The 16,336-nt window shown below is 40.8% G+C and overlaps 2 protein-coding genes across 8 annotated transcripts in view; one reads left to right on the top strand and one right to left on the bottom strand.

Annotated features, from left to right (window-relative positions):
• gatb (glutamyl-tRNA(Gln) amidotransferase, subunit B) overlaps window positions 1-2,093 on the top strand; it is a 48,335-nt gene extending 46,242 nt beyond the window's left edge. For all 3 annotated transcript variants that reach the window (XM_072256063.1, XM_072256064.1, XM_072256062.1), the window contains one exon: window positions 1,669-2,093. In XM_072256063.1, coding sequence (XP_072112164.1) covers window positions 1,669-1,821 — 153 coding nt within the window. In that variant the 3' untranslated portion in view covers window positions 1,822-2,093. The remainder of the gene's footprint in view (window positions 1-1,668) is intronic.
• The window catches only part of fhip1aa (FHF complex subunit HOOK interacting protein 1Aa), a 163,230-nt gene that overhangs the window by 27,187 nt on the left and 119,707 nt on the right, over window positions 1-16,336 (bottom strand). For 4 of the 5 annotated variants that reach the window (XM_072256057.1, XM_072256059.1, XM_072256058.1 and 1 more), the window contains exons 11-12: window positions 13,840-13,981; window positions 3,494-3,783 (exon numbers count right to left, since the gene is read on the bottom strand). In XM_072256057.1, coding sequence (XP_072112158.1) covers window positions 3,614-3,783; window positions 13,840-13,981 — 312 coding nt within the window. In that variant the 3' untranslated portion in view covers window positions 3,494-3,613. Of the gene's footprint in view, window positions 1-3,493; window positions 3,784-13,839; window positions 13,982-16,336 lie in introns of those variants that run through there. The other variant, XM_072256061.1, reaches the window with a different exon arrangement.

Genomic DNA, 16,336 nt, shown 5'->3' with positions numbered 1-16,336 from the left:
TGTGTAACTCCCATGTTTACTTGTCCTTCCCCACTGATCTCCCTCCTGGCACTTATCCCTGCAATTGTGACAAATGCTGCACTTGCCCCTCCACATCTCCTCCTTACTACTATTCAGGGCTCAAAGTAGCCCTTCTGGGTGAGATGACACCACCTGCAAATCTGTTAGGGTCTCCCAGTGTGGTCTCCAACACCAGTGAAACTGTAAGCAGATTGGGGCCCACTTTGTCTGTCACGAACAGGATCTCCCAGTGGCTGTCCATTTCCAACTGACTTCCCATTCCTGTTCTGACATGTCTGTGGCCTTCTCTACCAATGTGATGGGGCCAAATTCAGGTTGGATGAGCAATATCTCGTATTCAGTTTGGGTAGCCTCCAACTGATATGAGTATCAATTTCTTCAACTTCCGATAATTTTTCCCAGTCCCTCCTCTTTTTCAATTCCTCATTCTGGTTACCCTCTCACTCTTCCTCCTCTCACCTGCACATCACTCCCATCTGGTTCCCCTCCTTCCCTTTCTTGCATTGCCTACTGCCTTCTATTAGACTCGTTCTTCAGCCCTGTATTTCTTCCACGTATTTGCTGTGTAACATCATTTTAATGTGTTGTGTATATGCGGGTTAATGTCCAGAAAATTTGCTAGTCTGGTACCACCAAAGGCCTAAAGATGCTAGATCATTGGAGTATTAGAATAATAGTATAGTGTAAAATCTGTTTTCATTTTTGTATCCAAAGTAAGTCCAATGAGCTTCAAGGCTGTGGCCTCGATACCTCCTTGTGCAATTGGATCCTGGAATTCCTCACTTGGAGACCCCAGTCCATTCGGATTGGCAACATGCATTACAAGGCTGTGTGCTTAGACACTGCTGTACTCGCTTTGCACTTATGACTGTGTGGCTAATCACAGTTCCAATGCTGTATTTAAGTTTGCTGATGCCACCACTATTGTAGGCTGAATCAAAAGTGTTGACGCAGGAAAACAACATTCATCAGGGACCCCCAGCACCTAGATCATATCCTTTCCCTGCTGCTGGCATCAGGAAGGAGGTACGGGAGCCTCAGGATTCACACCACCAGTTCAGGGAAAATTATTATCTCTCAATCATCAGGCTCCTGAACCAGAGAGGATAGCTTCACTCGTTCCATCACTGAACCGTTTCCGCAAGCTATGGACTCACCCTCAAGGATTCTTCATCTCACGTTCTTCATATTTGCTGCTTATTTATTTATTATTTTTCCCTCTCTTTTTGCATTTTGCACCCTGTTGGTGTGGTCTTTCATTTATTCTATTATGGTTATTGGATTTATTGAGTATGCCTGAGAGAAAATGAATCTCAGGGTTGTATATGGTGACATATATGTACTTTGAACTTTGATTTGAGTTCAGCAGATTAATAGAGCAACATAGAATTGTATTTTAAATTTGAATAGAATCATGCTTTTCTCCTGTTCAAGAAAAGGCAAATGCATATGACAAAGGTAATCAGCCATTGTTGGCAAAATCTGAAAAATTAAGTTGAACTTGATAAATAGTTTTGGGAATCTTGGGCACCTCAATTATTGTTGAATAGGCTGAGTAGCTATGAAAATTTCCAAATTGATCCAGCAAGTAAAAGTGTTATTTAAACTGGTTTACATTGGTTACATATCTTTCTCTTTTACTTACAGGTTTCTGAAATACAGCAAGGAAACAGGAAAGTAGTAAATAAACTGATTGGCCAGGTTCAGAGAACAACACATGGCCGTACATCCCCCATTCAGGTGAAAGCTATTTTAGAAAAGAAGTTGTCCTTAAAGGTACTCCATACAAATCAAGATTGATGGCAAGACTTTTTTCCAGAGTTGCTTGGGATCACTCAGAATTGAGTTTATGCATTTGCAGGGGCTTTGTTCTGATCTGTTACTAGGACATTATGATTTCATCAGACAAGCACCAGAGATTCTAGGAATTCTCTCAAATTGGGAAGTTACTGATGCTATCTGCATTATTTGCTCAGATATGTTCATTTCTTCCATGATTGTGATAAGATTGTGTACTTGTTATAGGAAAAATAATTTTCAATAAATCAGATTATTTAAATATATTAAAAGATGAGGCTGAGTTTTTTTAAATTGCAGCAACAACCATTCTTTTTGTTTGATTGTTGGTCACAGTTGTGCATTGATATCAAATGAATACAGATCTGTTCTATTCTACAAAGTTGCCTGAAATGAACATAGTGGCTAAGATCCAATATGGGATTTCTATTCACAGAAGTTATTTTGCTATGAACTTGGACTGATAGGAGTTTATGCTCAAAACTACTCTTAGAATTCCCTTTTGATTGCTGTTATTAAGCTTGAAAAGTTGGCACAAGAATAATGAGATCTCTTCTACTCTGATGACACAAGTGTTTGATTGCCCAGTTAATTCAAGTACTTGCATTATCACAGGATCACATTTGTGGCTGAGAATGTTTCTTTTTCAAATCATCTTGTTTTAAATATTACTTAGGGATATGTAAAATAATAAATATTCTACTGAATTTTTGTAAAAATAATTTTTGAAGTCAAGCCACTTAAAAGTAAATATTACTTAGTAGGTAGAGAACTTAAGTTGGTAGCTTTATTACAGACACGAGATTTTTACTGAATTCACAGAATATTTTAATAAGTTATTTTGCTCTTCAGAAAAATCTTTGCATATTTATAAATAGCAATAACCCTCAATTCTGGAGAAGCAGCTAGATGCAATAAAAATATTTTCATTTTATAAAGCCAGAAATACTCCACTTAAGACTTGTACATTTAAATATCTTTTAAATTTTAGAACTTTGTTACTAATACCTACTGATCATAATGTCAAGGTAACTTCAACGCCAACAATAAACTTACCACCAACATTGCATGCAACCATTTTTATCGCATGAAACAATATCAGGATATCCACAAATTTTATGCTTTTGTGATTGTTACTTTTCTGCTTCTAAGTCATGCTCAACTTTTATTTCATTTGTCTTAAAAAAAATACATACATCATCATGAAGCTCCAAATGTGCATTAAGGCTGTTCCCAAAAAAAAGAGGAAACTATCATTCAAATAGAAAGACTGATTCCCCTCCCACCCCCTTCCAATATCTTCAAGGCAGATATTGTTACTTTCACACTTGGTCTTTGGTGTTATTGTTTTTGCAGTGTAAGATCACAGAATATGAATAGAAGAATTGAATCAGGTGTGCATTTCTCAATTCTACCAACAGACATAAGATTGTATTGGTTATTTAAATAGCCTCAAAAATACATTACCCTTTTAAAATAAAATATTTCTGTTTCCAGAACAATTCATGTACAGCTTGCATAGACAGACAATTTGTCTATTCCAAAAGTAAAGTGACTACATTTAAAAACACAACTTTCAGAAAAATGCTGAGCTCAGCTAAGATTTTTTTTCATTTTGTTGATATAAAACAGACCAGTCCCCTCTTCTCCCCCCTTCCTCTCCCCCCCGCCCTCCCCCAAAACCACAGATCTTCATTTTGTATTAAGGCTTGGTAGAAATATTTTGTTTTGGAAAGAAAATGTTAAAAGGAGAATGCAACATTTGTATTAAACATTTCTTCAAACTAGTTAACTCTTATTCTTCACAGTCCACAAGAGAAGAATGAGATAAGATGGAATGTTCTTGTGCAATTGCTGCAAGTTCCTTAAGAAATTCAGTGAAGATAACAGCTGCATTGATTGAATTTTTCGAACTAAAAGGCTGGTGGGCATTTTGGGCACGGCTTGGTGTCTTAGATCCACTTTCTGCAAGAAATTTGTATTTTGAGGAAAGATACAAATTTAACATTTTCACATAAGCTAATCTAAATTTTCAATTTATACATATTTAAAAGGAAGTACAGTGACAGCCTTGTGCAACTAATTGTACCACAACTACCTTATTTCACAATATGATTTTCTTTTGGATTCTTAAGTTTTTTTTCTTCCCTGATTTTTCCCTTAAATTAGTCCAGGACTTCAAAGCCCGATGCATGACTGCTAGCAGGTTGTAGTAGGAAAGAAGGATGACTATAATAAACCATAAGACAGTAGAATTAGGCCATTCAGCTCAGCGAATCTGCTCCACATTATTATTATATTATTATCATCCTTCTCAAACCCATTCCCCTGCCTTCTCTCCATAACCTTTGACCCCTTTACTATTCAAGAACCTATCAAACTTCTCTTTAAAGATATACAATAACTTGTCCTCGTTGCTATCTGTGGCAATAAATTCTATAGATTACCCAGCTGAAGTTCTTGAGCGAGGGGGTGGTGAAAGTTCATATATTAAAAAGTGATACTTAAGTCAATTAATAAATTAATTATATAAAGAGGAGTGATGTTCAGCATTTATTCATTGTAATTCCTGCACAATTAGAGAAATTCAGGGTAATGTATAGAAATGCCTCCAGCTGCTTGAATTCAAACTCAGGATCTTTGAGTGTCCTGCTCATAAATTCTTAGTGAATGGCATGGGGAATAATCTGGACACCAACTTGGCTGGAAAAATTGTAAGTTGATCAATGCATGAAAAGGTGCAGGCTGAAGGACTTGAGCCATTTACAGGGACCTAGTCACTCCAGAAAGTTTCTATTTTTAATGGACTAAGCAATATCATTGTTGGGGAGGTCTCAATTATGACACCAGAACACTGCAGTACAAGAAGAATAAGATGCACAAAAGAATGAGTGTCACATATTAAACTGAAGACCAGCACTATCATGAAATACAAAATTTACTGCCACATTTAGGACTCTATTTGTAGCAGTAGTGCAAATAAGATTGGTGAACTGGAGGTACAAGTAGGATTCTACACATATAATACCAATTAATTTATAATGTTGTGGTAGTAATTAAAATGTGGCTCAGGAAAGACTGAGCACTTGATATTCCAGCAAAAATGCACAGGATTACAAAAGGCTCCAGAGGGTTGTACACTCTGCCAGCTCCACCCTCCCCACCTTCGAGGATGTAAGAGGTAGTGCTTCAAGAAGGTGAAATCCATCATTAAGGACCCTCACCATCCAGGACATGTCCTCTCCTCATTACTACTGTTAGGGAGGAGGTATAGGACTTGAAGACCCCACACTCAATGATTCAGCAGCAGTTTCAAAGATCCCCTGTTGTCACATTTCTGAGTGGTCCATTAAAAACACCTCATTATTCCTTTATTACATTATAGTGATTTTACGCCTTTGTGGGCCAAACAACAAATTACAAGTCATACAAGACAGTGATGATAAATTTGATTCTGAGAAGGAAGAATGGGGATGTTTTGCAGAATTACTTAAGAATTGGTGTATTTTTACCCATTTTCTGTAGCCAGCAGGAAAGCGCTAGTGGAGTATGCCACAGGCTAAGATAACACAGCAAATCTGCACGGAAATTACAGATATTTCCTAGAACTAAAAGGTTGTCTTATTGATTGGAATAATGTTAGAGTAAAAGGCAACAAAGGAGAGGGATCTGTTGAAATGTGTTCAGGAGAATGTAATTGTTCTGTATCTTTCTGACCCAACAAGGAACAGAATACATTCAGATCTGGCCCCGGGAAATACGATACATCAAGCAAACTAAGCCTGAAGTGATAACCAGATCATAAAGTTTAATATTGGAAAGAGATGAAGAGCAATCTGAAGCAGAACTTCTTAACTGGAGGTGGGATAAATTCAGTGGAATGAGAAGCGATCTGCATTGGAATAACATGGAACCATTGGTATGTAAAACTAGTAGTACTGTCAAGCAGGTGTTTCAGGTAGAAGTAGCTACATTCCTACAGGAGAAAGATCTCCCTGAATGTTAAAGGGAACAGCAGATGAAATCAGATAGTATATGAAACAGGTGAATAACTCCAATGAGATCTAGGCTAAATATACTAAGCTGCAAAACAAATTGAGGCAACAGCAGTTAACAGAAAAGAGCAAAAGTGTCCTCTATGGGCACATCAGTAGTGAGTAGTAAGACCAGATTTGAGGCTGATGAGGGATAAAAGGTTATAAATATTCTGCCAGTCTTTACTAAGGAAAAGCATGTTGCCAGTAAATTAGTTTGGGGAGATAACAATGTGTAGGAGCAAGTTCTAGAATGGCTGGATCTGTTTAACATAAATGAACCACTTGATCCAGATGTTTCCTCAGCAAAAAGATGCATCACAAAGTTTGGTGGTTGCAGAACATACTGCTGTAATATTTGTATTCTACATGGCTACCAAAAAGGTGACAAGAGGAACAGAAAGTAGATTGAAAACCTTTTTGTAAATACATGTATGGGCAGTTAACCTAACCTTAGTTGCCCTTAAAAATAGGCACTTTGAAAAGTTCAAGTTAATAATTAGAAGTGAGTACATACTAGTCAAAAGCTACTAACTGAATCTTTTGTTTTGGTAACCCAGAAAGTTGATGAAGGGTCTCCGGTAGATGGTGTTTGTAAAGTCCCATGCGAAAGGCGGTTAGAAAAATTGAGTGCCAAGTTATTAAAGGATCTGCAGCTACATGGATTGGTAATTGGCATAAAGCCAGAAAGTAGGGAGCTGCAATAAATGGATATTTTTCAGAACAGAGGATGGCAAAAACCTGTGTTCCAAGACCTTGGTGCTAGGACCACTTGAGGCCCTCCATTGGTCAGGGTCAACCATGGATGTTACATCCCAGCTATCTACATGATACGCAAGCCAGGGCAATATGATATGGGAGAGCAAGCTGTTGCCCATGTAGTAGGCTCCCCCTCCCCAAGCAGCTGATGAATCCAAAGGAACAACAGGAACCGATAGAATTTGGCACCCGCAGCGTCACAGGAGTTGTCAGTCAGTGTTAAACACAATATAGAACTGCCTTGCGGATCCCAGCTCCAGATTTTTCCTCGGGATTCACTCCCAAAGCCTTCCCCATGAGTGGGTATAGCTGTAAGGCAGCGGGAGGTTTGAGATCAATTTTTCTTTTCCTAGATGAGCTGCCAACCACAGCTGATGAGCCCCAATTGGTTTTCAGGCACGAGTAACCAACCTTGGCCCAGGAGCTGGACTTTGTTGTCAGAGGCTATTTGAGACACACACCACTGGAAGCATTTAATAGGTAGTGGTCTATGGTTTTCTATGGTTTCTATGCGTGCAGGTCAGTGGGACTAGGCAGAAAATGGTTCGGCACAGCCAAGAAGGGCCAAAAGGCCTGTTTCTGTGCTGTAGTTTCTATGGTTTCTATGGTCCTGGTCCCCAATACTTAGATATAGGCGTGCAGATGACAAAATTTGTAAGTATAGTAAAGAAAACAGATAGCCTGATTGATTGGGCAAATTGGTGGAAGCCAAAAAGAAATACTGTTCTGAAATTAGACTGCAGATGGGGTTCTCCTTGGAGCATGAAGTTGAGGGAGTTTTGATTATTACCATAAGACACAGGAGCAGAATTAGGCCAGTCAGCCCGTCGAGTCTGTCCTGCCATTCCATCATGGCTGATCCATTATCTGTCACAATCCCATTCTCCTCCCTTTTCCCTGTAACCTTTGATGCCCTGACCAAGAATCTATCAAACTCCACTTTAAATATACTCAATGACCTGGCCTCCAAAGCTGTCCGTAGCAAAAAATTCCACACCTTTACCACGCTCTGGCTAAAGAAATTCCTTCTCATCTCTATTTTAACTGGACGTCCTCTATTCTGAGGCTGTGTCCTATGGTCCTAGACTTGCCCACTATAGGAAACATCCTCTCCACATCCACTCTGTCTAGGCCTTTCAATATTCGATGAATTTCAATGAACAACAACTCCCCCCCCCCATTCTTCTAACCCTTTAATTCCCAGAATCATTCTAGTGAACCTCCTCTGAAACTTCTCCAATACCAGCACATCTTTTATTAGATAAGGGGCCCAAAACTCCATGTGATCTGACCAATGCCTTGTAAAGCCTCAGCATCACATCCTTGCTCTGATATTTTAGTCCTCTAACATTGCATTTGCCTTCCTTACCACTGACTCAACCTGCAAGTTAGCATTTAGGGAATCCCAAATCCCTTTGCACCACTAATTGTTGAATTTTCTCCCAATTTAGAAAATAGTCTACACCTTTACTCCTTCTACCAAAGTGCATGACCGTACTATGTTCCATCTGCCGCTTTTTTATCCAGTCCCCTAATCTGTCCTAGTCCTTCTTCAGAATCCCTGCTTCCTCAACACTACCTGCTCCTCCCCCTAGCTTTGTATCATCTGCAAACTTCACCACAAAGCCATCAATTCTATCATCCAAATCAACGTGAAAGGAAGTGGTCCCAGTACCAGTCCCTGCAGAACATCACTAGTCACTGAGAGCCAACCAGAAAAGGCCCCCTTTATTCCCACTCTTTGCTTCATGCCAGTCAGCCCGTCTTCTATCCATGTTTATATCTTTCCTATAATACCATGGGCCCTTAGCTTGTTAAGCAGCTTCGTGTGTGGCACTGTGTCAAAGGCTTTCTGAAAATCCAAGTAAACAACATTTATTGACTCTCCTTTGTGCCTCCAAGTACACTGAAACGTCATCTTTAACAATGAACTCCAACATCTTCACAACCACTGAGGTCAGGTTGACTGGCATATAATATCCTTTCTTCTGCCTCCCTCCCTTCTTAAAGAGTGGAGTGAGATTTGCAATTTTCCAGTCCTCCAGGACCATTCCAGGATCAAAAGTATTTCTTGAAAGATCATTACTACCCACAACCTCTTCAGCTACCTCTTTCAGAACCCTGGGGTGTAGTCCATCTGATGCGTCCACCATTTCTTTGTCCCCATTACTACCTCTCTGCTTCACTTTCCAGTTGCCCAATAGCCACTCTTGCCTCTCTTATTCTTTATATATCTGAAAAATCTTTGAGATCATCTTTGGCTAGTTTTTTCTCTCCTTAACACTTTTTTGGTTGCCTTCCATTGATTATTAAAAGCTTCACAGTCCTCTAACTTCCCACTAATTTTTACTGCATTATATGTCCTCTCGTTTTCATGCCAAATTTGACTTCCCTTGTCGGCCATGGTTGCCTCATCCTCCTTTTAGAATACACTTCCTTGGGAAGTGTGTTGGGCACGTGGCCAAATCGTTAAGGCATTCGTCTAGTGATCTGAAGGTCGCTAGTTCAAGCCTCAGCTGTGGCAGTGTGCTTATGTCCTGGAGCAAGGCACTTAACCACACATTGCTCTAGCGTCTGTGCCAGGAATGGCGCCCCAGACTTCCAATCTGCGCCTTGTAAGGCATGAAAATGCCCGACGTAGGCCTCTCACATTCCCCTCCCCCCTCCTTGGGATGCATCTATGCTGTGCATTCCAAATTGCTCCTGAAGCTCTAGCCATTGATGTTCTACCATTATCCCCGCTCATAACCCCTTCCAATCAACTTTGGCCAGCTCCTCTCTCATGCCTCTGTAATTCCCTTTACTCCACTGTAATACTGATGCATCTGATTTGAGCTTCTCCCTTCAAACTGCAGGGTGAATTTGATTATATTATGATCACTGCTTCCTGAGGATTGCTTTATCTTTCAAATCTGGTTCATTACACAACACCCAATGCAAAATTGCCTTTACATTAGTGGGCTCAACCTCAAGTTGTTCTAAAACAATAATCTCGTAGGCATTCTACAGATTTCCTCTCCTGGGATCCAGCACTAATCAACCTCAATATTGAAATCCCCCATGACTATTGTAAAATTGGTCTTATTACAGACTTTTCTATTTCCTGTTGGAATTTATATAACACACATCCTGGCTGCTGTTCAGAGGCCTGTATATAACTCCCATCGAGTCTTTTTACACTTGCGGTTTCTTAATTCTACCCAGAAGGATTCTGATCCTACGTCACCTCTTTCTAAGGATTTGATTCTTTTTTTAACCAACAGAGTCACACCATCCCCACTACCTTCCTACCTGTCCTTCTTAGATGTTAAGATCCCAACTATGATCTTCTTTCAGCCACAACTCAGTGATGCCCACAATGTCATGCCTGCCAACCTCCAACTGCGCTACAAGATCATCGACCTTATTCTGTATACTGCATGCATTCAAATATAACACCTTCAGTCCTGTATTCATCATCCTTTGCGATTTCGCCCTTACGTTACACTCCAAATCATCCCACGGACAGCAGCTTTGCCCTATCATCTGCCTGTCTTTCCTCACAGTCTCACTACACACTGCATTGACTTTATACCAATTGTCCCATCCTCAGCCACTCTGATTCCATTCCCCCTGACAAATTAGTTTAAACCCTACTCAACAGCTCTAGCCAACCTGCCTGCAAGGTTACTGGTCCTCCTCACATTCAGGTGTATGCTGTCCTTTTTGTGCAGATCATACCTTCCTCAGAAGAGATCCCAATGATCCAGAAATCTGAAACCCAGCCCCCTGCACAGCTTTCCTCAGCCACTCACACAAAGTGCTGGAGGAACTCAGCAGGCCAAGCAGCATCTATGGAAAAGAGTAAACAGTTGATGTTTTGGGTCAAGACTTAACTACTTGGACACTGCTGAGTTCCTCCACAATTTTGTGTGTGTTGCTTAGATTTTCTCATGTTTATTCATCAACCACTCATTCAGCCTATTCCCCTATTCTGCCCTGACGACCACGTGGTACTAGAGTAATCCAGAGATTACTACCTTGGAGGTCCTGCTCTTCAGCCTTTTCCCTAACTCCCTATACTCACTGCGCAGGACTGTTCCCCTTTTCTACCCATGTCTTTGGTGCCAATGTGCACCACAACCTCTGGGTGCTCACCCTCCCTCCTGAGGATCTTCTGTAGTCGCCCTGAGACACTGGGAGGCAACACACAATCCTGGCTTCTCCTTCTCAGCCACAAAATCTGCTGTCCGTCCCCCTCATAAGTGAGTCTCCTATCGCTTTTGCTATCACTGAATTAGACAGCTAAAATTGAGAGAAGCTGTTCCCATTATTGAACAACTGGAGGTCAAGAGGAAATTGGTAAGTATGAAGAAAATATTTCACTAAGTAGAAAATAGTTGATGGTCTGGAACTCGTTACAGATACAACGATGGGAACAATCAATCATGGCTTTCAAAAGGAAACTAGATAGGTGCTTGAAGCAATAATTTGCAGGGCTATTTGACAAAAGGAAACAATAGGACTGACAACATTGTTCGGTTGGTATAAATGGACAAGCAGGGTGGCTATTGTTGGGAGTAGGCCAGCGGTGAGAGTAGGAGTGTCAGACTTTGGCTCAAAGGAGGCTTCAGCTCGAAAGAGGCGTTGGCTCTGGGTAAGCTTCTGTTAAGGTTCTTTCTTCCCCTCTTCCTGTACCCAGTGTAGTAAATGGCTGTTGTGTGTTCTTCATGCCAGATGTTGAAATCCTGGGAGACCCAGAGGCTCCCAGAGAACTACATCTGTGTGAAGTGCATCCAGCTGCAACTCCTTGAAGACTGTGTTAGGGATCTGGAGCAGCAGCTGGATGACCTTCAGCTTGTACGATACAGAGTGAGAAGATAATCGATCAGAGTTACAGGGAAGTATTCACCCCTAAGTTGCTGTCAGGAGAAATGGAAATGTGAATAGGCAGTTAGCTCAGAGCAACTAAAAGAATCATTAGGAGGGAAAAGATGAAATATAAAAGCAAGCTTGCAAACAATATCAAACTGGATAGTAAAAGCTTTTTCGAGTATATAAAAATAAAAGAGAGATGAGAGTGGGTATAGGACTGCTAGAAAATGAGGCTGGATAAATAATAATGGGGGACAAGGAGCTGCCGGATGAACCGATTGAGTATTTTACATCAGTCTTCACTGTGGAAGACACTAGCAGTGTGCCAGGTGTTGAAGGATGTGAGGGACGAGAAGTGGGTGCAGTTACTATTACAAGGGAGAAGGTGCTTAAAAAGCTGAAAGACCTAAGGGTACCCAAGTCACTCCGGCCGAGTGAACTGCACCCTAGGGTTCTGAAAGAGGTAGCGGTAGAGATTATGGAGGCATTAGTAATGATCTTTCAAAAATCTTTGGACTCTGGCATGGTGCCGGAGGACCGGAAAATTGCAAATGTCACTCCATTCTTTAAGAAAGGAGGAAGGCAGCAGAAAGGAAATTATAGACCAGTTAGCCTGACCTCAGTGGTTGGGAAGATGTTATAGAGTCAATTGTTAAGGATGAAGTTATGGAGTACTTGGTGACACAGGATAAGATCGGACAAAGTCAGCATGGTTTCCTTCAGGGAAAATCTTGCTTAACGAACCTGCTGGAATTCTTTGAGGAGATTACAAGTAGGATAGATAAAGGGGATGCAGTGGATGTTGTATATTTGGACTTTCATAAGGCCTTTGACAAGATGCCAAAGGCTCCTTACCATGAGGCTGCTTACCAAGTTAGAGCCCATGGTATTACAGGAAAGTTACTGGTATGGTTAGAGCATTGGCTGATTGGTAGGAGGCAGCAAGGGGGAATAAAGGATCCTTTTCTGGTTGGCTGCCAGTGACTAGCAGTGTTGAACACTGCTTTTTATGCTGTACATAAATGATTTAGATGATGGAATAGATGGCTTTGTTGCCAAGTTTGCAGATGATACAAAGATTGGTGGAGGGGCAGATAGTGTTGAGGAAACAGGTAGGGTGCTGAAGGACTAAGATACGGAGAATGGGCAAGAAAGTGGCAGATTGAATACGATGTTGGAAAATGCATGGTCATGCACTTTGGTAGTAGAAATAAATGTGCAAACTATTTTCTAAATGGGGACAAAATCTAAAAATTTGAGATGCAAAGGGACTTGGGAGTCCTTGTGCAGAACAACCCAAAGGTTAACTTGCAGGTTGAGTCGGTGGTGAGGAAGGCAAATGCAATGTTAGCATTCATTTCAAGAGGTTTAGAATACAAGAGCAAGGACGTGATGCTGAGGCCTTATAAGGCACTGGTGAGCCTCACCTTGAGTATTGTGAACAGTTTTGAGCTCCTCATCTAAGAAAAGATGTGCTGGCATTGGAGAGGGTCCAGAGGAGGTTCACAAGGGTGATTCCCGGAATGAAAGGGTTACCATACGAGGAACGTTTCATAGCTCTGGGTCTGTACTCACTGGAATTTAGAAGATGTGGGGGGGGGGGGTGGAGGTTCTCATTGAAATCTTTTGAATGTTGAAAGGCCTAGACAGAGTAGATGTGGAAAGGATGTTTCCCATAGCGGGAGAGTCCAGAACAAGAGGGCACAGCCTCGGAATAGAGGAGCGTCCATTTAAAACAGCTGCGGAGAAATTTCTTCAGCCAGAGGGTCTTGAATTTGTGGAATTTGTTACCACAGGCAGCTGTGGAGGCCAGGTAATTGGGTGTATTTAAGATACAGCTTGATAGGACATGGTATCAAAGGTTACGAGGAGAAGGCCAGGGAGTGGGGAAAAGGGATCAGCCATGATTGAATGGCGGAGCAGACTCGATGAGCCAAATGGCCTAATTCTGCTCCTATGTCTTACGGGCTGAATACTCTTCAATCCTGAAATAGTTCTGAGATCCTACTAAATGTGAAGCCTTCTTGAACTTAAAAACTTAAAGAGCATATGATAACAAACTGATACAAAAATCTTGGTTATTTCGTAGGCTTGTTTAAATTGTTCCGTGAATCAAATAATTAAATCCTGAACACTGAAGATAGGAACCTTACACAATTTTTAATCTAATTAGATTTAGTGACTTTTTTGGATGAATACTTTAAGGATAATTAAGGAAATACTTCTAAGAATGTCCAGAGGAAGAGCAAGGGAGTGGGTGGAATTGAATAGATCTTTCAGAAGTCCAAGGCATATTGTATCCAATGCAAGCCTACTATGCTTTGAAAGTATTTGATTTCTTATCTGCAAGAAGGTACACATTTTCGGACATTACCTTTGTCTGTCAATTCTCCTTTGTGTGATGAAGGGTTTTCAACCCGAGCGAGCAGATTTTCACGAGACTGGGTTAAAAGTGTTGTGAAATTTTCCACTGTTGAAGCAAACTGCTCAATAGTATTTTTTACAGATGCCAGCACCTACATAAACAAAAAAACAGAACAGTCAAAGCTGGCATTTCTTCTATTTGGATGAATAAACTGCTAGAAAAATTGTGTATTGTTTTAAATTTTGCTTAACAGTTAGATAAACAAATAAGAATGAGGAAAAGTAGGGCATTTGGATCCTCAAGCCTGAATTTCTTAAGATTATGGATGGCCTGAGTATAATTTCAACTCTGCCTGCCTATTTGCTGTTACCTTTCATTCCTTTGTTTGTCAAGCATCTGCCCACCTTGGCTTTAAAATACTCACTCTTTTTCCACTGCCCTTTGAAGTGGTTTCCAAAGTCTTGCTACCCTCATCCTCACAGATAAATGGAAGTTCTCACTTGTCTTCTATGGGTAAGTTCATTTTAAAATAGCAACTAAGGAGTATTATTTCCCTACATTTTTATTCCATTCCCCTGGCAAAAACCGTTCAGTTAGCTTTCCTGATTCCCCTCTTCACCTGCGTACTAACCTTTTATAAACCACACAAAGAACGCTCAGCACAATCTGCAACTCTGTGATCTCTCACCATTTATATCATTTGTTGCTTTTATTCCCTGCTAGTATAATTAATTTCATATTTCTTCACAATATATTTAATTTGCCAGATCTTTACCCACACACATTTTATTATATTAATATTTAATTAATATTTACAATGATTAATATTCATTAATATTTACAGTTATTGGTATTAATTAATAATTGTGATTATTGATATTAATTAATATTTGCAATTATTAATATTAATTAGTTTACAATTATTATATTAAGTCAGCTTTGGATACTTAAAAATTGAAATAGATACGAATTCAGAAACATTGCCTGATAGTGTAAATCAAATGCGTTGACAAAGTTCAAAGAAAATTTATTATCAAAGTACATATAAAAGGTTAAAGGCATCCGTTAGTCTTGTGAGACCATGGATCTGCGCCTGGAAAGTCTTCAGTCTCCAGCGCGCAGGCCTGGGCAAGGTTGTATGGAAGACCAGCAGTTGCCCATGCTGCAAGTCTCCCCTCTCCACGACACCAATATTGTCCAAGGGAAGGGCATTAGGACCCATACAGCTTGGCACCAGTGTCGTCGCAGAGCAATGTGTGATTAAGTGCCTTGTTCAAGGACACAACACGTTGCCTCGGCTGGGGCTCGAACTCACGACCTTCAGATAGCTAGTCCAGTGCCTTAACCCAGGGGTCCCCAACCTTCTTTGCACTGCGGACCGGTTTAATATTGACAATAATCTTGCGCGGACCGGCCGATCTGGGGGGGGTAGGGTTGTCAACGGACAAGAGTAGCAGTCAAATACTTTGAGCTTACCCCGAGAAAGACTACAATAACCATGAAGCCTTGCGCGGGCACCAGTGCGCATGCATGACTAGCGAATACGTGTATGTGCCAATTTTTCTCTACAAATCGTTTTTGGCGATTCTGTTCGGGGGGGGGGAATCACGACAGGAATATAGGTGATAAGGTGCTAATACACTCAATTTCGTTTCTAAAAGGGTTTATCTAATGAATTTAACACTAAACACACAGCGCATATTTTCCTCGCATGAATATAGTGATAAGTCAATTATCAGGGGAGGACAGGGGAGCTTAAAGTAAGTGTTGAACGAACTTCCAGTAGAAGTGGTAGAGGCAGGTTCCATATTATCATTTAAAGAAAAATCGGATAGGTATATGGACAGGAAAGGAATGGAGGGTTATGGGCTGAGTGCAGATCAGTGGGACTAGGTGAGAGTAGCGTTCAGCATGGACTAGAAGGGCCGAGATCGCCAGTTTCCGTGCTGTGAATGTTATATAGTTATATAAGACAATAGGTGAAGTAGACCATTCAGCCCTTCGCATCATTTTAAGTAACGTTTGGATATTAAACACATAGCACATATTTTCCCCGTATGAACATATAAAATCATTGCAATGCACCAATATTGCTGAATCAGGGGGAGCCCTGGGCTTGTTTCCCTGCAACAAGACGGTCCCATCGAGGGGTGATGGGAGACAGCGATACTCGAAGGAGGTTCCTTATGGCCAGTCTATTCTGCAATTTAGTTTTCGTTGCATTCATTGCAGAGATATGTTGGAAATGGAAGCAACGTTTTCATTGCTTTCGTGGCTATCTCAGGATATTTAGCCTTGACTTTGATCCAGAATGCCGGCAGAGATGTTATGTCAAACATACTTCTCAGCCTGCTGTCATTTGCAAGCTCATGGAGTTGATCTTCTACCCGTGCTGACATGGATGACGCGCGGGTAATGACCTCGCGTGCGTTCAAGCTCAACAGTGGGCGTGACAGGGAATGAGGAAAGGTGCAGCTGACTCATATCGCCAAATCATATCGTTTCC

Source organism: Mobula birostris, chromosome 4, assembly GCF_030028105.1.
Source record: "Mobula birostris isolate sMobBir1 chromosome 4, sMobBir1.hap1, whole genome shotgun sequence".
Taxonomy (NCBI): domain Eukaryota; kingdom Metazoa; phylum Chordata; class Chondrichthyes; order Myliobatiformes; family Myliobatidae; genus Mobula; species Mobula birostris.
This window is presented reverse-complemented; position numbering and strand designations above follow the sequence as displayed.